General features: G+C 36.8%; 4 protein-coding genes and 1 pseudogene across 8 annotated transcripts; 2 read left to right on the top strand and 3 right to left on the bottom strand.

Moving 5' to 3' along the window:
• Positions 1-400: 400 nt before the first annotated feature.
• On the bottom strand, positions 401-2,225 carry LOC120139590 (T-complex protein 1 subunit alpha-like). The gene is made up of 7 exons (XM_039154754.1): positions 2,139-2,225; positions 1,957-2,043; positions 1,539-1,673; positions 1,123-1,227; positions 739-842; positions 574-664; positions 401-484 (listed from the first exon to the last, which is right to left on the bottom strand). The coding sequence occupies exons 1-7, from the start codon at positions 2,223-2,225 to the stop codon at positions 401-403; spliced, it is 693 nt and encodes a 230-aa protein (XP_039010685.1).
• On the bottom strand, positions 2,139-16,014 carry LOC120139599 (T-complex protein 1 subunit alpha-like). Of its 2 annotated transcripts, XM_039154760.1 has the most exons (9): positions 15,850-16,014; positions 15,687-15,751; positions 15,428-15,511; positions 15,241-15,327; positions 15,060-15,119; positions 14,909-14,959; positions 14,650-14,745; positions 2,478-2,695; positions 2,139-2,235 (listed from the first exon to the last, which is right to left on the bottom strand). In XM_039154760.1, the coding sequence occupies exons 1-8, from the start codon at positions 15,920-15,922 to the stop codon at positions 2,534-2,536; spliced, it is 678 nt and encodes a 225-aa protein (XP_039010691.1). In that variant the 5' UTR covers positions 15,923-16,014; the 3' UTR covers positions 2,139-2,235; positions 2,478-2,533. The 2 variants fall into 2 exon arrangements, with proteins under 2 accessions (XP_039010691.1, XP_039010692.1); XM_039154761.1 differs by lacking the exon at positions 15,060-15,119.
• A 1,000-nt stretch (positions 16,015-17,014) lies between these two features.
• On the top strand, positions 17,015-17,541 carry LOC120139589 (60S ribosomal protein L3-1-like). The gene is made up of 2 exons (XM_039154753.1): positions 17,015-17,126; positions 17,312-17,541. The coding sequence occupies exons 1-2, from the start codon at positions 17,015-17,017 to the stop codon at positions 17,539-17,541; spliced, it is 342 nt and encodes a 113-aa protein (XP_039010684.1).
• Positions 17,542-17,779: 238 nt separating this feature from the next.
• On the top strand, positions 17,780-20,482 carry LOC120139602 (annotated as a pseudogene).
• A 360-nt stretch (positions 20,483-20,842) lies between these two features.
• Positions 20,843-23,721, bottom strand: LOC120139600 (protein FAM133A-like). 4 transcript variants are annotated; one of them, XM_039154762.1, is made up of 5 exons: positions 23,425-23,721; positions 22,437-22,537; positions 21,616-21,756; positions 21,469-21,516; positions 20,843-21,223 (listed from the first exon to the last, which is right to left on the bottom strand). In XM_039154762.1, the coding sequence occupies exons 3-5, from the start codon at positions 21,709-21,711 to the stop codon at positions 21,011-21,013; spliced, it is 357 nt and encodes a 118-aa protein (XP_039010693.1). In that variant the 5' UTR covers positions 21,712-21,756; positions 22,437-22,537; positions 23,425-23,721; the 3' UTR covers positions 20,843-21,010. The 4 variants fall into 4 exon arrangements, with proteins under 4 accessions (XP_039010693.1, XP_039010694.1, XP_039010696.1 ...); XM_039154763.1 differs by having other exon boundaries at positions 22,437-22,512; positions 23,425-23,718; XM_039154765.1 differs by lacking the exon at positions 22,437-22,537 and having other exon boundaries at positions 23,425-23,719.
• Positions 23,722-24,520: the final 799 nt, after the last annotated feature.

The raw sequence follows: 24,520 nt of genomic DNA, 5'->3' as shown, positions 1-24,520 counted from the left end.
AAATACCACGTTCTCTTCCCCACCGTCGGTTACACACTTTAACTACCTTTTTCTTTCCTTCATGTTCATCATTTTTCTCTCGAATTCCTTCTGTTTTCTCTCAAATTTCTCACCCAAAAAATCATAGATCGATAAAAATGTAGTTTATCTTCAAAATAATCCATAATTTCACCTGAAACTCAAACTCGTTGACTCGCAAATCAATCTCGAACTTGTTTTTGAAGATTCCACCCGAATTTGAGCTTCAAACTTGCAATTGAGGTAAATATTAATTTCTAAATTCATTAAATCACTGAACAAAAACAAAATTAAATTTATTTTAATACCAGTAATATGAATAAAAAAGCAAAAACATTAACCTTGTGCAGTATTAAAAATATTAACCACCATTCCATCTCCCCTACTCTTCATTCCGACTTTCATCTTTGAAGAGCTTGATCATATCATCAATTCGAAGAATGGTTATGGCTGCTTCAGTTGCAAACTGGTAAAACAGTATAATCATATTTACCAGGTTAGGTTGCTTTCAGTGTTGGATAACCAACATATTCAAACAAAAACAGCCGCAATTACCTGAAGGATCTTCACTTTGCTCATTGCGGGCTCAATCACTCCTGCTTCTAAGTTGTTACGAACGGTTCCATTCAAAAGGTCCAAACCCATGCTGAAAATTTACAAGATCAAACACATGAATTCTCCAGTATTTTCTTTTATCAAACTACTATGCTCAATGTATACCTTGAAAAATGTTTCTTATCAGCCTTTGTTTGAGCAGTGTGGTGGTAAGCCCGAAGTTTTGCAACTAATTCAGTAGCATCCTTTGCTGCATTGACTGCAAGCACCTGCGCATGTCAACACAAATATTAACTTTTCATTTCAACCATGAAGTGAGATGGGGCAATAAAAGATTAAAAAAAAATTCACACCAATTGCGGCCTAGTCAACATTAATTCTACCTTCGGTATAATTACTAGAGCTTCCGCAAACTCTGCAATTGCCAACTGTTCACGTGATCCTAAGGTCGTGGCAAGACAGCTAAGCTCATGTAGACTATTCTCTCATTCATGCAAGTGCTAGATCGTGAAACTAAAAATAATCATTGGTTAATAGGTATAAGTTTACCATGTTGGACTCGAGAGTCCTTTTCACAATAGATAAAGCATCATGTAGAGCTCTTTCCATCTCATCAAGCATATAGTCATTTGCTCCTCTTAGGATCAAGGAAACCTTGGAAATGATGAAAACAGGCGTCAGGCTCATATGATTGTAAAGAATCAAAAGGCAAAGCCAACACGTGACAATATACTAAGGAACATAACTTCAGAACTTTATCTGTTTGTTTAACATTTTGCAATAATAACAGTAACATAGCTGTAATTTGGTTTCCACAACAATGTCGATAATCTCATCTCGCAGTAGCCCAAAAATCTGTTTTTCAAAATATAAAAGGAGAAATGACTGATATCTGAATGATAATGAACCGCGGACATAATTATAAAGGAATCAAGAGTCCAAAGTTTGATAGAAAAAAAAAATACTGCACTGGTACTCTTGGTCCCTTTAATCATAACCACATCATCATCAGCAATGCGCTCCTCTACAACTTCAGCAGCATATCCAAGAAGCGATGAATCAAAAGTTTCTTCACCCTCCATATCAGCAAAGGTTGAAACCTACACATCCATCAGTGAAGAAGAACACTATAAGACAAGTTCTTACTAGACCTTTTCAACTATTACAAACTAAGACAAGTACCATGGTTTTACTAGTCCAAAATAACACAACTAAGCTTCAGAAGAATAATGTCCTTCATAGAAATGGGGCTGATTATCTATCATAACCTTAATCAATTCTATGCCAAAAGGAACATGAAGATGAGTTATAATGTAGCACAAAGCATGAAAAATTTAGATGGTTATGACATAATTGTCATTTCTAAGCTGTGTAGGAATGTACCATGGTCGCACCAGTTGCCTTAGCAACATGGCACATATCTTCTTTTCGGACACGTCTCACAGCAATAGCTCCAGCCTTCACAAAATACTGAAAAAGTAATGTTGGATTTAGGAAGAACTATAAAAACTAAAAAAAATTAGCATGTAAGCAGTTGCATAAAAACAAATACAAAAGAAGCTTGCCTTGAGTGCCATGTCATCAATCCCTTTTGTAGTCAGGACAACATTGGCTCCAGCTTTCAAAAGTTTCTCAATTCGTTCTTTCGTCATATCAGCTTCTCTGTTTAGATATAGATATCATCAGTGCCACATTTAATGTTCATGAATGTCTGTTTTAACATTTACCCTAGGCAGGCTCTAGATAATATGATGAAGTTCTACATATTCCAGACCAGAAAAATAAAAATAAAAAATGAGGGAAGCTTCAATCAATTAATGCGCAGATTGTATCTTCAGACAACAGCTTATGACTTGTCACCTTTGACGAATTTTCTCAAGCTCCCTAGGATTATGACTTGTCACCTTTGACGAATTTTCTCAAGCTCCCTAGGATCAGTAACCAAGACTTGAACTCCCAACTACATTTTTGTCTTCTGGAGATTAAAATCAAGACGAGCAATCCTGGCAGGGAAAACTCTCAAGGACATTCCTTGTGCAGCACGGCCAGTATTCAGAGCATACCCATTCAGTAGGTAGCTATCTCTGGCACTTTTTCCATGTGCTTTTAAAACATTAATTCCCTAAAATATGAAGAAAAAAATAATGGCTTAAAACAAACTAAATGGAGCTCCAATTATAGATAACAGTAGCATCTCTTCCAAAATAAGCTCATACAAGGACCTCCAGTAAGATATATTTTGAAAGAGAAAATAACCTCAGTGACCAAAAATCCCATATAATATACGATTTTAACCAACTTTTTCCGGATTTGCCAAAATGACCAACAAAATCGCAATGCGATCGCTAATTCGCAACGCGATCTCCATTATCGCAAATTCGCGTTGTATTTCGCGTTGCGATTGTCTACAGTGTCGTTGCGATTTTCTCAATTCGCAATGCGAATAAGTAAATCGCAACGCGAATTGGGAAAATCGCAATGCGATACTGACTATCGCAATGCGATTTACGTATTCGCGTTGCGATTTTCATAATTCGCAATGCGAATACGTAAATCGTAATGCGATTAAGTAAATCGCAATGCGAATTAGGGAAATCGCAATGCGAATACGTAAATCGCAATGCGAATACGTAAATCGCAATGCGATTTACATAGCGCCATTCGTATTAACGCGTATTTTTTTTTCAAATTCCAAACACGAATTTTTTCTTAATAAATCGGAAACTGAACCGTCCACAGTAATCGCAACTCATAACCTCAAACCTAAAATCACAACATTCAGTCCCATCTCTATCTCTCACTCTCTACGGCGAAATCCGTCCCCATCTCCGAAGATTTCGGTCCCCATCGCCGGCGAAATCCCTCACAACCATTCACAGTCAAAAATCCCTCACAATCATTCAGAAATGGAAAATCAACCTCCGAGGGTTAGTTTTGTTTTATTTTATTTTTTATTTTAAAATTTTTGCATTATTTTAGGTTTTTCATATTGAGATTGATGATAAGTTTACTGGTAATTTCAATAATAGATTAACCATTTCACTTAGATTTCTTATTAAATTCATTCGATTGCTGCCAATACTGCTAAACTGTTTAGCCTGTGAAGTTAGTATTTGTCTTTGTTTTGTCTTTTGATTGAAGTAATGCAAAAGAATAATAGTTTCGAGAATGAAAATCGCAACGCGGAAATAATTATCGCAACGCGAAATAAAAATCGCAACGCAAAACCAAAATCGCATTGCGATTTTCATTTCGCGTTGCGATTCTCTCGTTGCGATAGTCATTTCCGCGTTGCGATTCTCATTATCTCGTTGCGATTTTCATTTCAACCAAAAGACAAAACAGTGTTGCAAATTTTAGTTTCAAGAATAAACTACTATTTATGTTTATTGTTTTTGGTATATCTTGACAGTGTAGTTTTTGGTATATCTAACTTGGTATGTTTATTGTTTTTGTAGAAATTTTTTTCGGCTTCATTGACATTAAGAAATAAAGTTAGCCTAGCCACTACAATTGCTTCGAAGTTTTCACCTGCACAAAGAAAATTGTTTGAGGAAACCTGCTTCGGGCCATGGCTGAGAGTACAGCATCCGGGTGGAGATGCTAATTTGACCCATTTGTGGCTTCAGACCATGACTAGCGATCTACCCGACAGTATACAACGTGGTGAGGAAGAGATATGGTTTCATTTTCCACCGGCGTATACTTGTTTTGGGCGGAAGGAGTTCTGCTTAATCACTGGTCTACGATTCGGACACGATGATGTAGGCCGGTACACTCGTCATATCACCCGCCCATCATGGTTATCCAGGGTTTTTCCTGATGAGTTAATAGAGAAACCGAACTTACACGTCGACGACATGAAGAAATTGTTTAATAAGAAAGATGATTTTACTCGGATGAATGACGTCGATGTTGTCCGAGTATGCCTTCTACTACTTTTGTATGCCGACTTTTTAGGCAGAGAGGCCAGACAACCTATTCCTCAGGAGCTAATATTATTGGTAGAGAACCTAAATGCATTGAATCTGTTTCCGTGGGTTCGTATATATGGAAAGCTACCTGGACTAAGTTGTCGTCTGCCTTTGATGACCGCAAAAGTTTACGGGGCGATGGGTCGAAATACACTTTGTCAGGCTTTGTTTGGACCTTTAAGGTAAGAATTTCTATATAATGTTTTCAAAATTATAATTAATTATTTAACAATTACTAATGTTTGTTATTATATTGTTTGTAAATTTGGATATTCGAGGCCTTTCTCGCCATGAAGACATATGCAATAAAAACTTAAAATGATATTTCCAGGGCTATTTCCTGGAAGAGGAAACATCTGTTGGATTGGGAAGACTTAATACCATATGCAACGAATGATGAGCAGCCTCCACTTCCTCCACTTCGAGAGCCATCACCTCACCCAGAGCCATCACCTGATCGACCCGACTATACACTTCTACAACGAGAGCCATCACCTATCCCGTCACATCATCGAGCCTCTTCTCCACCATCACCTTATGATAGGCGACCGACAAAGATGCCACGACTTCTATCTCTTTGTTCTCCACCTCCACCTCCACGGGATGAGTCAAGGGAGTTACGTGATGAGGTCAATGCCTTGCGTGAGGAGATCGGTACTCTACGCAATAACGATGGTGCATGGCTTGTGTAGGTGTCTACTTTACGTGGTGAGGTTGCCGCTCTACGTGAGATGGTAGTATCGTTGCAGAATGAGGTTTATACTCTACGCAACGAGGTAAGTTTAAGATTTTCCATATTTAACTTGATAAATTTACTTGTAATTTCACTTAGATTAACCATTTCACTTAGATTGCTTAATAAATTTATTCGGTTGCTGTCAATTCTACTAAACTGTGTATTCTTTATCACTGTGAAGTTAGTATTTGTCTTTGATTTGTCTTTTGGTTGAAAGTAAATTTGTTCGGTTGCTGCCAATTCTGCTAAACTGTGTATTCTTTAACACTATAAAGTTAGTATTTGTCTTTGTTTTGTCTTTTGGTTGAAAGTTTGAAATAAATTTGTCTTTGTTTTCACTGTTTAAATATCATGTCTGTTTATTTACTGATATTTGTATTTAATTATTTAGCGGACCGATAAGGTGGATGCTTTACGTCAGGTTTTTCTTGCACGACATAGTTCACGCATCAGACGGCGTGCACGTGCTATTAAGTCTCCGCATACCCCAATAGTGCGAAGACACCGCAAGAAGAAGCCCGACTCGCCTGTCATCTCTCAAGAATCCACTCCTATCGTTGAAGAGGCCCCTATCATTCCTTGAGAGTCCCCTCCCACCGTTCAAGAGGTCACTGTCATTCGTTGAAGAGGTCTCAAAAATCGCAACGATAGAATCGCAATGCGAAATGAAAATCGCAAAGAGTAAATCGCAAAGCTAAATTAAAATCGCAACGCGATTTTAGTTTCGCGTTGCGATTTTGTCTTTGCGATTTTCATTTCGCGATGCGATTCTCTCGTTGCGATTTTCATTTCGAATTACGATTCTTTCGTTGTGATTTTCATTTCGCATTGCGATTCTCTCGTTGCAATAGTCAGTTTCGTGTTGCGACAGTCAGTTTCGTGTTGCGACAGTCTGTTTTGCCTTCAACATAATGCAGATTGAAAATCAACAAATCAACTATTACATTTCAATCAATTAAACAAGCACAAATAAGAATTATGTACACATCAATTAAACAAATCAACATTTACAGATCATTTTTTACAAATCAATTTAATAATCAAAAAATAATAATAAGAAAACTGCATTTCACGAATCATTTTTGCACCCGTATATCCATTTCACGCAGCTCACTTAAGGATTAACCTGCATAAACCAAACATTTGCTCAAACAAGACTTCCTACAAACAACAAATTATTGAATTCTAAGTACTTAACCAAACATTTTCAAACCAAAAGGAATATATATGTTAACAAAACTTGCATATGACTTACCAATTAACAATAGATACTTTAATAACGCGGATGCAGGTAGGCAGCGTCTATCTCTATCGGTGGGAGGTAGAAACTTTGTGCTTTCCATCATCAAACGCACCAAGCACATGCATATGAGAGGACCACAATCCCCTCTAGCTCCCGGGGATTGTTGTTGCACGGTCTCGTCTCTGACAACTGTGACATTGAACTTCTTTGGCTTCTTGTGTCCAGAATGAGTCCAATAATTAATCTCATCCAAGAATTTAGCCAAAAGAGAGCTACATCCCTTGATAATATCTCTCAAATCAGACAGTGATATGTAATTTATCATGCTGTCATATACTATTATCTTCAGGGATAAGAGCTGAAGTTGGACGAGAAGCCAATGACGACGTTCCAAAACAGGGATAAACACCTCCCATCAAGCAGGATAAAGTTTAATTTGTCCGTTGCCCAACGAAAATGATTCATCTCGTTGATTTTTCAAGTGAACTGCGTGAAAAGCCACCGGCATTACTGTATATCGCGAATTTATTTTTCCTAAGCTTCCTTATTATTAGAAGACGTGACACCCACGCATAGATATGCTGTTTTACAAAAAAAAAACATATATTAGTAAATTAAATTAATTTTTAAAAAAAATTAATCAGAATCATATATAAGACAAATATAAGACTTACCTCCCATCGAAATAGACACTGTCTTCAACCCCTAATAGCACACCTCACCAAGACCGATCAAGCAACAAAAACATTTCATCGTTGAGTTTGCTTATGTCAGTGTAACACCCTTGGCTCCGCTCATGTAGATAAAAATCAATTGCGGTCTTAGCCCAAAAGGTATTATCCACAATTGTTTCCGGTAGTTGTCTCCTCTACACTTCAGATACCGGAAGGGTACTAGCCGGTAACTCATACGAGAGCCAACTCTCATCCATCATGTTCGGAACCGGTGAGGGTTTCTCAATACTTCGATATATTACCCAATGTGAATCGGGCTCTGGAATGGTGGGAGGGACCTCTTCAACGATGACAGTGGCCTCTTAAACGGTGGGGGAGACTCTTGAGGGAGGATAGGGGCCTCTTGAACGATTGGAGCGGACTCTTGAGAGATGACAGGTGAGTCGGGCTTCTTCTTGCAGAGTCTTCGCACCATTGGGGTGAACGGAGACCTAATAGCACGTCCACGCCGTCTGATGCGTGAACTCCGTCGTGCAAGGAAAACCCGACGTAAAGCATCCACCTTATCGGGCCGCTTAAAAAAATTAATACATAAATCAATAAATAAACAGAAATGATATTAAACAAAGACAAATATGTTTCAAACTAGCATTGTATTCACCTAAGTCATTATTCTATCATAGTTCACAAAATGCTTAGATAACATTTCAGAAGTAAGCACTTATATAAACATTTAAAAGGACAACATATATAAACAATCCAGAAGAATCATAGTTTACTTTCGCAACACGCAACGACAAAATCGCAAAGCGAAATGAAAATCGCAACGACAAAATCGCAATGAGAAATGAAATCGCAACGCGAAACACAAATCGCATTGCGATTTTGTCGTTGCGATTTTTATTTCGCTTTGCGATAGCCATTTTCGCGTTGCGATAGTCATTTTCGTGTTGCGAAAGTAAACTATTATTCTTCTGCAAATTAAAACTTAAATGGATTGCATTACTTCAACCAAAAGACAAAAACAAATACTAATAAAAGCAATTTAGCAGTATTGGCAGCAACCGAATGAATTACGAGTATGAAAAATCTTAAACTTACCTCGTTGAGTAGAGTATGAACCTCATTCTGCAACGATGCTACCATCTCACGTAGAGCGGCTACCTCACCGCGTAATGTAGACACCTCAACACGCCATGCACCATCGTCTTTGCGTAAAGTACCGACCTCCTCACGCAAGGCATTGACCTCATCACGTAACTCCCCTAACTCATCCCGTTGAGGTAAAGAATAGGGAGATAAACGTCGTGGCATCTTTGCCGGTCGCTTATCTTGCGGTGATGGTGGAGAAGAGGCTCGATGATGTGACAGAATAGGTGATGGCTGTCGTTGTATAGTCGGGTCGATCAGATGATGGCTCTGGGTGAGGTGATAGCTCTGGGCGAGGTGATGACTCTCGAAGTGGAGGCTGCTCATCAACCGTTCAATCAAAAAAACGCTTACTGGCTTGCCACCAATCAGTGGCAAACTCAGCTTCCGTGGGTGTCAGCCTCTGTAGAGGAGTGTTGGCCTCCTAACAATATAAAAGCTCAAACAAAGTTAAACGTGTACTAGTAAAAACTTGTTTATAAACATATGGTAGTATTTATGTTAACTTACATTATTTATTGTCGTATACCGTAGTAAATCTTCCCATTGCAAGGTCCGTTTCCTCTTTTAGGAAATAGCCTTGGGAATATCATTTGAAGTTTTTATTGCACATGTCTTCATGGCGGGAAAGGCCTCAAATATCCAAATCTACAAACAATATAATAACAAACATTAGTAATTGTTAAATAATTACTTATAATTTTGAAAAATTATATAAAAATTCTTACCTTAAAGGCCCAAATAAAGTCTGTCAAAGTGTATTTGAAACCATCGCCTTGCAAACTTTTTCGATCATCCAAGGCAGACGATAACTTATTCCATGTAGCTTTCCATAAATACGAGCCCCACGGAAACATGTTCCACTCATTTATGTTTTCTACCAATTTGATTAGATCATTTGGAATAGGTTGTCTGGCCTCTCTGCCTAAAAAGCCGGCATGCAAAAGAATTAGAAGGCATACTCGGAAAACGTCGACGTCATCCATCCGAGTAAAACCATCTTCCTTATTCAACAATCTTGTCAGGTCTTCTACGTGTAGATTCGGCCTCTCCAGCTCAAGAAAAACCCGGGATGTTGTCAACATCGCATCTCCACCGGGATGTTGTACTTTCAGCCATGGCCCGAAGCATGTATCCTCAAACATTTTTCTTTGTGCAGGTGAAAGCTTCGACGCAATTGTTTTGGCCAGGCTGACTTTATTTCTTAAGGTCAATTGAGCCGAATAAAAGTTATAAAAAAACAATAAACATACTAAGTTAGATATACCAAAAGCTACACTGTGAAGATATACCAAAAACTACTACTCTTTATGTTTATTATTGCTTTTGGTATATCTTCACAGTGTAGTTTTTGGTATATCTAACTTAGTATGTTTATTGTTTTTGTAAAACTTTTATTCGGCTCAATTGACCTTAAGAAATAAAGTCGGCCTAGCCAAAACAATTGCGTCGAAACTTTCACCTGCACAAAGAAAAATGTTTGAGGATACATGCTTCGGGCCATGGCTGAAAGTACATCCCGGTAGAGATGCGATATTGACACACCTGTTTCTTCAAACCATGACTAGCGATCTACCAGAGACTATACAACGTCGTGATGAAGAGATATGGTTTGATTTTCCACCGGCGTATACGTGTTTTGGGCGGGAGGAGTTTTGCTTAATCACCGGTCTACGCTTCGACACGATGATATAGGTCGGTACACTAGACACATTACCCGCCCATCATGGCTATCTCGGGTTTTTCCTGAGCTGGAGAGGCCGAATCTACACGTAGAAGACCTGACAAGATTGTTGAATAAGAAAGATGGTTTTACTCGGATGGATGACGTCGACGTTGTCCGAGTATGCCTTCTAATTCTTTTGCATGACGGCATTTTAGGCAGAGAGGTCAGACAACCTATTCCAAATGATCTAATCAAATTGGTAGAAGACTGCGTGTAACCTGTTTCCGTGGGGCTCGTATTTATGGAAAGCTACATGGAATAAGTTATCGTCTGCCTTGGATGATCGAAAAAGTTTGCATTGCGATGATTCCAAATACACTTTGACAGGCTTTATTTGGGCCTTTAAGGTAAGAATTTTTATATAATGTTTCTAAAATTATAAGTAATTATTTAACAATTACTAATGTTTGTTATTATATTGTTTGTATATTTGGATATTTGAGGCCTTTCCCGCCATGAAGACATGCAATAAAAACTTCAAATGATATTCCCAGGGCTATTTCCTGGAAGAGGAAACAGACCTTGCAATGGGAAGATTTACTACGGTATACAACAATAAATAATGTAAGTTAACATAAATACTACCATATGTTTATAAACAAGTTATTACTAGTACACGTTTAACTTTGTTTGAACTTTTATATTGTTAGGAGGCCAACACTCCTCTACAGAGGCTGACACCCACGGAAGCTGAGCTTGCCACAGATTGGTGGCAAGCTAGTAAGCGTTTTTTTGATGGAACGGTTGATGAGCAACCTCCACTTCGGGAGCCATCACCTCGCCTAGAGCTATCACCTCACCCAGAGCCATCATCTGATCGACCCGACTATACACCTCCACAACGACAGCCATCACCTATTCTGTCACATCATCGAGCCTCTTCTCCACCATCACCGCAAGATAAGCGACCGGCAAAGATGCCACGACGTTTATCTCCCTGTTCTCTACCTCAACGGGATGAGTTAGGGGAGTTACGTGATGAGGTCAATGCCTTGCGTGAGAAGGTCGGTACTTTACGCAAAGACGATGGTGCATGGCATGTTGAGGTGTCTACATTACGCGGTGAGATAGCCGCTCTACGTGAGATGGTAGCATCGTTGCAGAATGAGGTTCATACTCTACGCAACGAGGTAAGTTTAAGATTTTTCATACTCGTAATTCATTCGGTTGCTGCCAATACTGCTAAACTGTTTTTGTTAGTATTTGTTTTTGGTTTTGTTTTTGTCTTTTGGTTGAAGTAATGCAATCCATTCAAGTTTCAATTTGCAGAAGAAGAATAGTTTACTTTCGCAACACGAAAATGACTATCGCAATGCGGAAATGGCTATCGCAATGCGAAATGAAAATCGCAACGACAAAATCGCAATACGAAATGAAATCGCAACGACAAAATCGCAACGCGAAATGAAAATCGCAATGCGATTTATGTTTCGCGTTGAGATTTTGTCGTTGCGATTTCATTTCGCATTGCGATTTTGTCGTTGCGATTTTCATTTCGCATTGCGATTTTGTCGTTGCGATTTTCATTTCGCATTGCGATAGCCATTTCCGCGTTCCGATAGTCATTTTCGCGTTGCGATTTTAAGTTTCGTGTTGCGAAAGTAAACTATTCTTCTTCTGGAATGTTTATATATGTTGTCCTTTTAAATGTTTATATAAGTGCTTACTTCTGGAATGTTATCTGAGCATTTTGTGAACTATGATAGAATAATGACTTAGGTGAATACAATGCTAGTTTGAAACATATTTGTCTTTGTTTAATATCATGTCTGTTTATTTACTAATTTATGTATTAATTTTTTTTAGCGGCTTGATAAGGTGGATGCTTTACGTCGGGTTTTCCTTGCACGACGGAGTTTACGCATCAGACGGCGTGGACGTGCTATTAGGTCTCCGTTCACCCCAATGGTGCGAAGACTCCGCAAGAAGAAGCCCGACTCACCTGTCATCCCTCAAGAGTCTCCTCCAATCGTTCAAGAGGCCCCTATCCTCCCTCAAGGGTCCCCCCCACCGTTCAAGAGGCCACTGTCATCGTTGAAGTGGTCCTCCCACCATTCCAGAGTCCGATTCACATGGGGTAATATATCGAAGTATTGATAAACCCCCACCGGTTCCGGACATGATGGATGAGAGTTGGCTCTCGTATGAGTTACCGGCTATTACTCTTCCGGTATCTGAAGTGGAGAGGAGACAACTACCGGAAACAATTGTGGATAATACCCTTTGGGCTAAGACCGCAATTGATTTTTATATACATGAGCGGAGCCAAGGGTGTTACACTGACATAAGCAAACTCAACGATGAAATGTTTTTATTGCTTGATCGGTCTTAGTGAGGTGTGCTATTAGGGGTTGAAGACTGGTTATTTCGATGAGGAGATAAGTCTTATATTTATCTTATATATGATTTTGATTAATTTTTAAAAAAATTAATGTAATTCACTAATATATGTATTTTTTTTGTAAAACAACATATCGATGCGTGGGTGTCACGTCTACTAATAATAAGGAAGCTTAGGAAAAATAAAAAAATTCGCGATATACAATAATGTCGGCGGCTTTTCAAGCAGTTCACTTGAAGAACCAACGAGATGAATCATTTTCGTTGGGCAATGGATAAGCTAAACTTTATCCTGCATGGTGGGAGGTCGATAAGGTTATTGTTTATTTTTAAAATATTTTAAAGGTTTTCGTAAATAAGTGCGCAAATAAATGAATTATTACTTATGATTGCAGGTGTTTATCCCTGTTTTGGAACGTTGTCATTGGCTTCTCGTCCAACTTCAGCTCCCATCCCTGAAGATAATAGTGTATGACAGCATGATAAATTATATATCACTGTCTGATTTGAGAGATATGATCATGGGATGGAGCTCTCATTTGGCTAAATTCTTGGATGGGAATAATTATTGGACTCATTCTGGACACAAGAAGCCAAAGAAGTTCAATGTCACAGTTGTCAGAGACGAGACCGCGCCACAACAATCGCCGGGAGCCAGAGGGGATTGTGGTCCTCTCGTATGCTTGTGCTTGGCGCGTTTGACGACGGGAAACACAGAGTTTCTACCTCCCACCGATAGAGATAGAGCTGCAGTAGGCTTGTGGTTTCGGCATTATATGGCTAGAGTAATATATTCGATACGCTGCCTACCTGCATCCGCCTTATGAAAGTGTCAATTGTTAATTGGTAAGTCAAATGCAAGTTTTGTTAACATATATACTCCTTTTGGTTTGAAAATGTTTGGTTAAGTATCTAGAATTCAATAATTTGCTGTTTGTAGGTTTTAGATGTGTAGGAAGTCTTGTTTGAGCAAATGTTTAGTTTTTGCAGATTAATCCTTAAGTGAGCTGCGTGAAATGGATGTACGGGTCACAAAGTTGTTGATTCATTGATTCAATTATTTATGAAGAAATAAGAATTATTATTATTTTTTGATTGTTTAATTGATTTGTAAAAGATGATTTGTAAATGTTGATTTGTTTAATTGATGTGTACATAATTCTTATTTGTGCTTGTTTAATTGATTGAAATGTAATAGTTGATTTGTTGATTTTCAATCTGCATTATGTTGAAGGCAAAACAGACTATCGCAACACGAAACTGACTATCGCAACGAGAGAATCGCAATGCGAAATGAAAATCGCAACGAGAAAATCGCAATGCGATTTTCATTTCGCATTGCGATTTTCTCGTTGCGATATCAATTTTCGCGTTGCGATAGTCAAATGAATGTCTAACACCATGAACATTCTCCCATGACTCTCCAAAACACAAATCTATCCAAACATGAATAACATTAGATGATTTCATGGTTGTAAATTAATTTACTAAACAAACGAGCTGTGAAACTAAGACCTGTTGCCGGATGGAGAAGGATGTAGGAACGGATATAGGAACGGATGTCGCCAGAGAGAGTGAAAGATGGAGATGGAATGAGTTGCGATTTAGGGATTTAGGTTTTGAGTTGTTGCTGCTGCGTAGATATATACCTAAAAAATTTGTGTTGTTAAACTAAAACCTGTTGCGAACTTTGAAAATCGCATTGCGATTCTGTATTATCTCGTTGCGAAAGTCAGTATCGCGTTGCGAAAGTCAGTATCGCGTTGTAAAAGTCAGTATCGCGTTGCGATAGTCAGTATCGCGTTGCGATAGTCAGTATCGCATTGCGATTTTATCAATTCGCGTTGCGATTTACTTATTCGCATTGCGAATTGGGAAAATCACAACGATACTGTAGACCATCGCAACGCGATTTCCAACTATCGCAACGCGAATTTGCGATAATAGAGATCGCGTTGCGAATTAGCGATCGCATTGCGATTTTGTTGGTCATTTTGGCAAATCCGGAAAAAATTAGTTAAAATCGTATATTATAAGGCATTTTTGGTCACTGAGGCGATTTTCTCTAAATAAAAGAAATCATTACAGCTGAAACCAGAAATCCTTGCTGTAGGAAGGTGAAAATGAATAATGCAGGTCAACTAGAGGGAAGGATGAATATATTAGTTATAGTAGACTCCACATGGAGGAGATTTTAAAAATAATAAATTACTTATGTGGGGCAATAATCATACCAAATTAGCAAAGAAGTCACTGTCACCAGCTATGAGCTTCGAGGACATACTTGTCTTGGCACAGTTTATTAGAGAATCTTTCCCAAGCTTCTCAACCTTGTAAAGGAAAACAAAGGATGAGCAAAAGGAAGACAACAAATATAGAACCAAAAAAGAAACTATAGGATATTATTCAATCAGTTTAAAAAAAATTATATTTCACACTATAGAAGGTCATATTCATTCACTTTTCAAAACAAGTTCACATATAGACACTTACTTTCACAACCAACTTCTTTTCGACATATTTGCATGCTTCCCTCATAGCTAGCTGGGAGAACAAAAGACCCAAAAACATGTTCAGATTCTGAAACATGATATATTGTTAACCAGAAAAGGAGGCCACACCAAAGGAGGTGAAATCTACTCACTCTGAAGCCACTAATTATAGATGTTGGGTGAATTTTATTCCTAACCAGATCATTTTCTTTCTCTTGAATTGCAAGTAAATTCACACATTATCAAATGAGAATAATTCTTAAAAGGCAAAAAACATCTAAAATGACTATTTTATGCATTGATCAAATCCTGGAAAGAAAGAGATGCGATTACCTTAAGAAATTCTGCAGCTACAATAACAACCGAGGTTGTTCCATCACCAACTTCTCGATCTTGAAGCTCAGCCAATTCTACAAGTACCTGCCACCACAAAGGAGATAAAAAAAATATACTATCACTGAACTAGCTATGCAACGGCAGAAGTATAATAGTAATATGCAAAGTCCGGCTACTTATCAACCTTTGCAGCGGGATGCTCAACTTCTAACATCTTGAGGATCGTCGCACCATCATTAGTTACATCACAAATATCATCAACAAGCATCTGGAAATAACCAAACCAAAAAAAAGGAAAAAAAGAAAGAAAACATTACAGAAAATGCAACATCATTAGAAACACCTGGCAGCTGATAATTCTTTGTTTTAAAAATAATAATAATTCATCTAAGAACAGAAAATGAGTTTCAAATCGGTATTCAAACAGAGACTAAGGGAGACACCTTATCGAGTCCAACCAGGCCGAGTGAGGATTTAACAATATTAGCAACTGCTTGACACGCTATTACTTTTGAAGAGCCCAAAAGGGAAAAAAAGAGAAGAAAAAATGAGTAGTTATTAATAAATGAAGCAAGGAAGGGGTGATAGAAAGAGAGAGAAGGTTACCGTTTTGAGTGCGAACATCCCGACCAGATTGACGGTCGCCGTGAATATCTGGAGCTTGCGCTGCAATCGCCATATGAGGTTACGAAAGAAGAACAAATCGGGATCTGAGGGCGGGAGGTGAAGTTGGGGAAGAGGGGGATTTGCAGAGAGTTAAAAGAAATGGAAAGTGGGTCGAGATTGTTCAAAATCCGACCCACTATTACTTTGACTGTTTAATTGTTATTGAACGACGTTCTGTACTTGTCTTTCGAGGCCCAATGCCGGAGCTATTCGCCTAAGCCCGCATTTGGATTTCATTTTATCAGTTAAGTATTTTTTTTTATTAAAATTTAAGATAAATATTAAAATTTTAATTTATATAATATAAAATAATATAAATATATTTTATCACTCAATCAATTAAATATCAATAAGCGGCCTCTATGTCAAAACAAATATTAATAAGTTGTAACCAAAAAAATAATATTAATAAGCGGCCTTGATAACTTTCAGGTTAATGAGTCGGTTAAATGGTACTATATTAATTACCAGATCAAATTCAATACAAAGAAAATTATTTATTTAAAATCGAATCAATGTACACATATAATTTATAAAACTTAGAAACCTGAAGATAGTATATTTTAATAATATTTGTGAAAACATGACACTAAGTACTCATATTCATGGGTGGGTATTGATATTTTATAGGTAAATAATATTAGTAAGTAATTTATGTTTTTAGTCCGTACAGTTTTGAAAAAAATAGTTTTGATCGAAACAAATACTTTAGGACTAGGTTTTTGAATATTCTTAAATAAAATATTACAAATTAAATGTAAATTACATGATATTTTACCATATTTATTTACTGCATGCATTTAACGGCGTTTAATTTTTGTTTCGAGCTTGTATAATGCACTACAATAATATTATAGGTGACAATAGGAATTTCTACGAGGATTTTTACTCTTTGATGTTGCAATATTTGATCTTGAACGTGTTCTATTTCGTTTGGATGTCTTAGGCAATGTATTATCCATTTGGTAAATAAAACAGGCAATAAAACCATTACGTATTGTTCTCGCCGGTTAGTGTTGTTTTTATTCGCGTTGAATATTAATGTTGTCTAAGTAAGAAATTTGAGCTTCTCGCCACAGAGGAAAAGTGAAGGCATTCCTGAAGGATGGCCCCAACAAACCTTGCAGGCTCACTGCCTTTTGGGGGGTACAAGGCTGGTATGACTTACCGTGTCAACGAGGTTGAAAAGCCTGGATCTAAGCTTCACAAGGAGACATGTGAAATCTGTTATTATCAAGAATTTAAATTGTGATTGCGAACGTACTTTTAGTTGTATTACGTTTATCGTGATTATGACAATAACAAATGATATTGTGTTCATTACGAGTGTCGTAGCAGTCACTATCTGATAGCGGATCACTATTTAAATCATTGGTTATTATCATTAAAACCCCTCCTATAGTGATTTTTAGGGTTGTTGGATATGTGAAGACACCACTTGGCCTCCGCTCCTTGGACACCGTTTGGGCTCAGCATCTGAGCGAGGAAATCAAACGTCGGTTCTACAAACACTGGTGCAAGTCCAAGAGGAAGGCTTTCGTCAAGTACTCAAAGCAATATGAAAGTGAAGATGGGAAGAAGAGTAGCCAGGCTCAGTTGGAAAAGGAATATCGGAAGAGACAAGGTACTTAAACTTTTGGAATGGTCTATTTGTTATAAAATAATAATATTAATGACCATATCTTTACTTTTGAAACTTTAGTACTGAAAACAAAAAAGTACTCATACATAAGTGACTATTTATGTAGTTTATCTAAAACAAAAAAGAAGAGACAGACCAATTGACTATTTAAATACTACGGATCCTCTCAAGAGCTAAATCCACTCAACTAACCACCCTCAATTTCCTTTGCCACCAAAATTTAACTGAATGGAAGGGGGTGGGGCACCTCAGCCGGCTGACACCGAGATTACCGGGGCAGCTCCACCTACACCGCCGCAACAGTCTGAACCACAACACCCCCAGAAAAGTCCACTGCATATGCCTGCCGGGTTTGAAATTACGGCGACTCCTAGTCATGGCGTCAGGTTTATTCAATATAACATGTTGGGCAACATTTTTGAGGTCACTGCTAAATGTAAACCTCCTATCATTCCTATCAGTAAAGGCGCCTACGGCACCGTTTGGTAATTCTTGTTCTCTTTTGATTATGTTTCTTTTAGTTTCGTTCTTACTTGCTTGGTTTTTGCTACTTAAAGAATCGTCATCTTGTTGATTCTTTTCAATTATTTGGGTTTAGGTCTGCGTTGAATTCGGAGACAAATGAAAGGGTGGCATTAAAGAAGATATCGAATGCGTTTGATAACAAGATTGATGCAAAGAGAACTCTTCGTGAGATCAAGCTGCTTCGTCACATGGATCATGAAAACGTTAGTGAGTGGAATCTTATTTTCTGGTTTCTTTTAACTTGCTTTTTTATGCAGTTCTTTTGTTATTAATATTTTTCTTTATTTGGTCTTATTTTCTTTTTGGCTGTTCTAATGCTGTTAATGGCTATGCTATTGGTGTGTTCATATTCCTTTTAAAGTTTTTTTTTTTGGTTGTTGCTATATTTGGAGGATAAGAACCTTATTTCCTTTCAACTTTTGGGAGTATTTAGTCACTGCTCACCGATCATTGAATAGAACTTAAGAATCTAACGAGGTTACATTTAATAAAATATTGAATGTATATTTATGATCTGTCCCGGGTATTATATCATGTGCAAGCGCTTCTAATTCTTCGCAAAAACATAATTAATATGTTTCTGTAAATACCAAAAACATTGCCTGTTACTAATGCTACATTGGTAACGACCAGCATCTTGGAGTCTTCCTCACGTGAAGAACAGAAAGTTCATTTTATATGTAACCCTGCCAGTGTTTATCATTTCGTTTTGATGTTCCATTCCATCTTAAAATGGTTTCACTTTCTGAATTTGGTTGTTAAGATCGATGAAATATATTATTGGTTTGCATTTTGTAATGCAATCACTATTGTTTTTGTCTAAACCTTAGCGTAACACCCTTGACATTATTTGTGCGAATTCTTTTCTCTAGCTATAAATAGACACAAACATAGGTTATTTGTGTTATAAGATAATAAATACACACACGCGCACATACAGAGAGAGGGCTAGGAAGAATGATATCATTTTTGTTATCCTTGTGAGTTGGTCTTATCTGCGCATTTAATGCAGATTATTGCTATCAGGTATATAATTCCACCACCCCAGAGGGAATGCTTTAATGATGTTTATATTGTATATGAGCTGATGGCTACAGACCTGCAATGGGTAATCCTTGCTAAACATAGACTCTTGGTTAGTTTTTTATAATTGTCATATTCCTTTAATTGCTAGCTAAAGTTTTAATGGTATAGCTATTTCCAGTTGACTATGGTAATTTAGATTCTTAATTTTGCTCCCTCCAATCCAAGTTGTTATCCAGTACAGAACTTTTCTTCTTCCTAGTCAACTGGAAATAGCTATACCATTAAAACCCAACAACTAGAAGTATTCAAGTTAGTCATAGTGGCCATGGTTTTTAAGGGTTAACATTTGAGCCTTAAAATCAAATTAACTACCTTCTTTGTGCCTTGCAGTATTTCCTCTATCAAATATTACGTGGCCTGAAATACATACACTCCTCAAATGTTCTTCACAGGTCTTAAAACCTGGCAACCTTCTCGTGAATTCCATCTGTGACTTGAAAATATGTGATATTGGACTGGCTCGTGTCACCTCCAAAAGTGATTTTATGACAGAATATGTTGTTACTAGATGGTACCGTCCACCAGAACTGTTGTTAAGTTCTTCAAATTATACTGCAGCCATTGATATATGGTCAGTGGGTTGCATTTTTTTGGAATTGATTGATCGGAAGCCATTATTTCCTGGAAAGAATCATGTACAACAGCTGCGGTTGCTTTTGGAGGTAAATTGTTTTTATCCTGCAACCAATATAAATTATGTAAAGTGCAGGCAAATAAGTTGCTAAATAGGGTGCTATGAGCATTTCCGGAAAAAAGAAACGATAAACTACAAAAATGCTTGTACTATTTCACCGTGTACACTGAACTCTTTGCCTTGCAGCTAATTGGCACTCCATTAGAAGCTGAAATGGAATTTTTGAATGAAAAGGCTAAAAAATACATTCGAAAACTTCCTATCTATCCCCGTCAATCTTTTGCAGAAAAGTTCCCAAATGTCTATCCTTTAGCTATTGATCTTGTTGAAAAGATGTTGACATTTGATCACAAAGTAAGGATTACTGGTGAGTTTGTAGCGAAAGAACATTTGTTTCTCTTCAATTCTTTTTCTCTCTTATGCATATGCCCTGTTGCCATGCGGCTTATGCTTCCCAAATGTCTACTTCCTATTCGTTGCAGTTGAAGATGCCCTTGCTCACCCCTATCTATCAAAAATGCATGATAGAAGCGATGAGCCTGTTTGTACGACCCCCTTTAACTTTGACTTCGAGCGGCATGCATTAACTGAGGAGCAGATAAAGGAGTTGATATACCAGGAGGCACTTGCATTCAACCCACAATATCAATAGCAGCAATGAGGCTTTGAATCAGTGTTGTACAAACGCTTGTATGTTTTGGGATCGGTGATCGATTTCTTCCTGCAGAGGTTCCATCCAGAGCAGGATGAGCTCTGGGCAGAACTGCACTAAACGGAAACAGTTGTGTCGGTGTTTGTATCAGCTGGTGATTGTATCTGCTGTCTAGTACGGGTTCCGACCACTCTTTCTTTTAATGGTGGCCGTCTCATCATGTTTCTGAGATGGATATATACTTTGGCATATTTGTAACATTCAATCAGTAGCCTCATGTGTTCCGATTTGTCGATCATGAGTAGTCTTGATTAAGAGGAAGATGCTGAGACTTGCATTCTCTAAAGTCATAGATAACCATTAATTTAATGCTTTTTAATGCAAACAGACAGAGTTAACTGATTAAATTTAACAGGTTTTCATAAGTATGATCCATCGATGACTACAAACTAGGAATGAAGCAGAAAACAAAAGCCAAAGGAAAGACGAAATCAAACATCTTTACAAACATTTGATTCAGAAACTATGGGAGAAATTTTAGTATATCTTTTAACATCCCATTTTAACTCTTCACATCCCCAGAAAATCTTGAAAGTGGCACTGGACCTTCACCTTCTTCATTATCAGTACTTGAGTTCTTATTTCTTGATTTGTGTTCCTTTTTCTTCTCTCTCCTAGACTTGGACTTCGATCTTCTTGATTCTCTCTTGTCATCACTACTTGATTCTGAGGATGAACTTGAGGAGCTAGAGTCGGAAGACCTGCGTCTTGAACGCTTCATAAAGTCAAAGGTTCAATGACTGCACTTCAGTTAATAATAATAAAAAAAAGGGGATGATACGGTTCAATTCTATGGCTTGATCAATTTCATCTGTATTTGTTTTGTAATCTCATTACAGATAGCAGAACTGAACTAAAAATAGTTACCATACAAAATTGGAAATCTCAACTTCATTTGTCCTTTTCAATTCATATACAAAACATAGAATTAGTCATGAAGTTGTTGGAAACTACAAATACCTTTCTCTTTTTGCTGCTGCGCTTCTTTGCATCCTTGTCTTTTCTATCTGTGCAATGAATTCAACACCCTTAGAGAGCAAGCAAAAGGCGTGGTATCTAAAGCACGGACATGAGAAGACCAGCCTATTTAAGGCCTTTTAGACGTACCTTTTTTTGGCTAGATTTACTACTAGAATGGTTTCTACCATGTGCAAGCTTGCTTGCCCTTTCAGCATCTAGCTGGGCTCTATATTCTCGCATCATTCAATCTGTATCTGCTTCCAATTCCCCCTTTCTCAATGCATCTTTCTATCATATCAACAAATACACAAAACAACGTTGAAACATGCCTTATGAATCGTGTTGTTTATCGCAATCAAATAGACACCTGGGTTAGCAATGCAATTTAACATCAAGGCTAGCACTAGTCCGAAGAATATCTTTATCATATTTATCAAATGGACGGATAACTTCAACAAAGCAACTCCTTAGTGTCTTATTCTTAGAGCCTTGCTGATAAACCTCAGTTGCATAAAGCTCACTACTGATGTTTTAAACTAGTACCGATATGGTCAGGTTGTTATTGACAAATAATACTTAACTGGATGGTATTTGGGCCAAAACTAACTCACCCACAAAGGCTTAATGCAAAGTAGCAAGTTTCTCGCCAATGCACACTAAATTGATAAACAGCAAGGGGAAAAGAGTTTTGTTCCCTACCTGTAATGACATTAATGACACTAAAAATTAAAAAAAGCAGGTACGTTTTTCGGATCATTTGCAAGAGCTTTAGTCGTATGAATAACTAAGTAGACATATGTTTATACAAAAAATGGAATTCTTAATGATTTTTCCAATATATATGCTTGTCTAATAACAGAACATGTGATTTATCATGCATCTTTGTCCAATTCAATATGAATACTTGAGAAATGCTTCCGACAAGTCAAGATGATAGAAACAAGGGGGGGAATTTTTCTCTAGCTTACTTTTGTTTCTTTTTAAACTCTTCCCACGTAACCGTATGAGAAGTTTTAAGGCTGGCCAAACGAGCAGCATGCCACTCTGGTGAATGAAAAGTACCATCCATCTGTGATTCTCCTCATCAGAAATGCTCCAGAAAACAAAAAATAATTAAGAAAATAAAAAGTCTAAAACAAAAAATCCACAATCTCATGGCAATTTAATAATAAAATAAAGAGAGCTATGTTTCCATCAAAAATCAATTTGCAGCCAATGTTCTTAAGTTCTTCAACCAATTATTTAATGTTAGCAAACATAATAGCTATCGAGCATCAAAAAATCTTAATCGGTAAAGACCAAAAACAAATTTGAAATAAAATTGAATGATTGCATACTTGAAGAAACATAACATTTATTACACTGATTACCCAGGAATAAGAAAAAATAGTGATAAATTCAAAACCATAAACTCTCAGTAAAATGCAACTTATCAAATCAAAATTACAATGAATTAAAACAAATAACAAATTCCCTTATTAGCATATATATAAGCTAGTAAACCTTTTTTTTAATCTAAGAATCAATTCGGGTCAGTATTTGATCGTTAAGGTACTCCAAAAGCGGCATATTCACGCTTTACAGGAATTTACTGTTAGATCATAACAAATATAACATATCAAACTCCAGAATACCACAGTGATTCTCAAAACAATTAGTGAGAGATTAACATTAATGCTTCACTAAATCACATCTAACTTCTAACACTGAATCAACTACATACAAATTTTACCTATGCATCCAAGAACTATGACTAACAACTTGATACAAAATAAGTCAACAAGATTTTAGAAGACCCCAAAAGTAAATTTACAAACTTAGGAAGCACCGCGAAACACAACAACCAATATAAATGAAATGGAAATAAATCAACAAATACAAAGCACCCAAACGAAAAACAATCTTTTTACATAAATCAAAATACATATAATTGTTTGAACATAGAAGGGTACAAACCATGCCATCCTATATCTCTTCAGGGCCAGCAGAGGAAGAGCCAAGCCTAGCTCTTTGCATAGCCTTGTAGGCTTGGTTTTCCCCCATTTTCAGAAATAACCAGATTAGAAAAACCCAGAAAAAACGAAACTAGAAAAAGAAGATAAATAGCTTTCTGGTGTTTAAGATAGTATGGGTAAAATACCCATATTGAAGTAAGAATATAGGGATTTGTATTTCAGCAAAGAGAGAGGTTAGGGTCAGGGAGAAGGAGGGATGGGAATCTCATTTTGTTTTCCCTTAAATGCTAAAAAAGTTTTTAGGTTTTTAAAAATTTATCTGAAAAACAACACCAAAAAAATGGAAGATATTAGGGAGTAAAAATTAGAGCGTAAATTATATATTTAATCACCTAACTATTATTTAATTTTGTTTTAGGTAAAAATTATTTTTTTATAAAAATATATAATGTTATATTTTATTTTATTTTGATTATGTTTTAGTCGTCTGTTATTTAAAAAAATAATGTTGGTGTTATATTACTTTAAAGTGATAAATCAATGTCATTGTTAATTTTTTAACAATCGGCGATTAAAATAAAATAAAAATATAATATTAAATATAATTTTAAGAAAAAAAAAGTTAGATAACTTAAACATAACTAAAATAACAATTAAATGAATAAGTGTAAGAAATTATTATTACAAAATGACAATTATGTAAACAACGATGATGAAGAAAACAGTTCTTTTTTGTTATAAAAGAAAGCAGTGCAATAATGATATTGTCAACTTAGCCATGACGAGGGTGAGAAGGTATTGTATTTAATAGGGTGGATACGGAAAGTCGCAACCTTCCCAAGCGAGCCAAAGGTTCAACGTATTGTCACTTCGTGATCGAGATAAGTGCGAGTTAAACCAATTAGGATATCACCAAGATCATTATGGACCATCAAAGGAGTTTGAAGAATATCTTAAGCCACTTTAGCTGAAGTTGATCCGATTTTAATAAGTTTTTCTTATTTATTTATTATTATCTTTTATTTAAATTTGGAATAAAGATAATGTAAATATTTAACTAGATTTTCTTTTAATATTAGTCATTGATTGTATTTAAT

This window comes from Hibiscus syriacus, unplaced genomic scaffold (genome assembly GCF_006381635.1).
Source record: "Hibiscus syriacus cultivar Baekdansim isolate YM2019G1 unplaced genomic scaffold, ASM638163v2 tig00110763_pilon, whole genome shotgun sequence".
In the NCBI taxonomy this organism is placed as follows: domain Eukaryota; kingdom Viridiplantae; phylum Streptophyta; class Magnoliopsida; order Malvales; family Malvaceae; genus Hibiscus; species Hibiscus syriacus.
Note: the sequence above shows the minus strand (reverse complement) of the source record. Positions and strands in the feature narration are given on the sequence as shown.

Excerpts from the sequence above, each read along its gene's own strand:
- LOC120139600 (XM_039154762.1), bottom strand. The coding sequence starts at position 21,711 with ATGATGCGAGAATATAGAGCCCAGCTAGATGCTGAAAGGGCAAGCAAG. Across the intron at positions 21,517-21,615 it reads GTAAATCTAGCCAAAAAAAG|GATAGAAAAGACAAGGATGC; the intron begins GTACGTCTAAAA and ends ATTCATTGCACA. Across the intron at positions 21,224-21,468 it reads GCAGCAGCAAAAAGAGAAAG|CGTTCAAGACGCAGGTCTTC; the intron begins GTATTTGTAGTT and ends GACTTTATGAAG.
- LOC120139589 (XM_039154753.1), top strand. The coding sequence starts at position 17,015 with ATGGCCCCAACAAACCTTGCAGGCTCACTGCCTTTTGGGGGGTACAAG. Across the intron at positions 17,127-17,311 it reads TAAGCTTCACAAGGAGACAT|TGATTTTTAGGGTTGTTGGA; the intron begins GTGAAATCTGTT and ends CCCCTCCTATAG.
- LOC120139599 (XM_039154760.1), bottom strand. The coding sequence starts at position 15,922 with ATGGCGATTGCAGCGCAAGCTCCAGATATTCACGGCGACCGTCAATCT. Across the intron at positions 15,328-15,427 it reads TTGAGCATCCCGCTGCAAAG|GTACTTGTAGAATTGGCTGA; the intron begins GTTGATAAGTAG and ends TTGTGGTGGCAG. Across the intron at positions 14,960-15,059 it reads CTATAATTAGTGGCTTCAGA|CTAGCTATGAGGGAAGCATG; the intron begins GTGAGTAGATTT and ends TTGTTCTCCCAG.
- LOC120139590 (XM_039154754.1), bottom strand. The coding sequence starts at position 2,225 with ATGACGAAAGAACGAATTGAGAAACTTTTGAAAGCTGGAGCCAATGTT. Across the intron at positions 2,044-2,138 it reads TTGATGACATGGCACTCAAG|TATTTTGTGAAGGCTGGAGC; the intron begins GCAAGCTTCTTT and ends TTACTTTTTCAG. Across the intron at positions 843-1,122 it reads GGACTCTCGAGTCCAACATG|GTGCTTGCAGTCAATGCAGC; the intron begins GTAAACTTATAC and ends TGACATGCGCAG.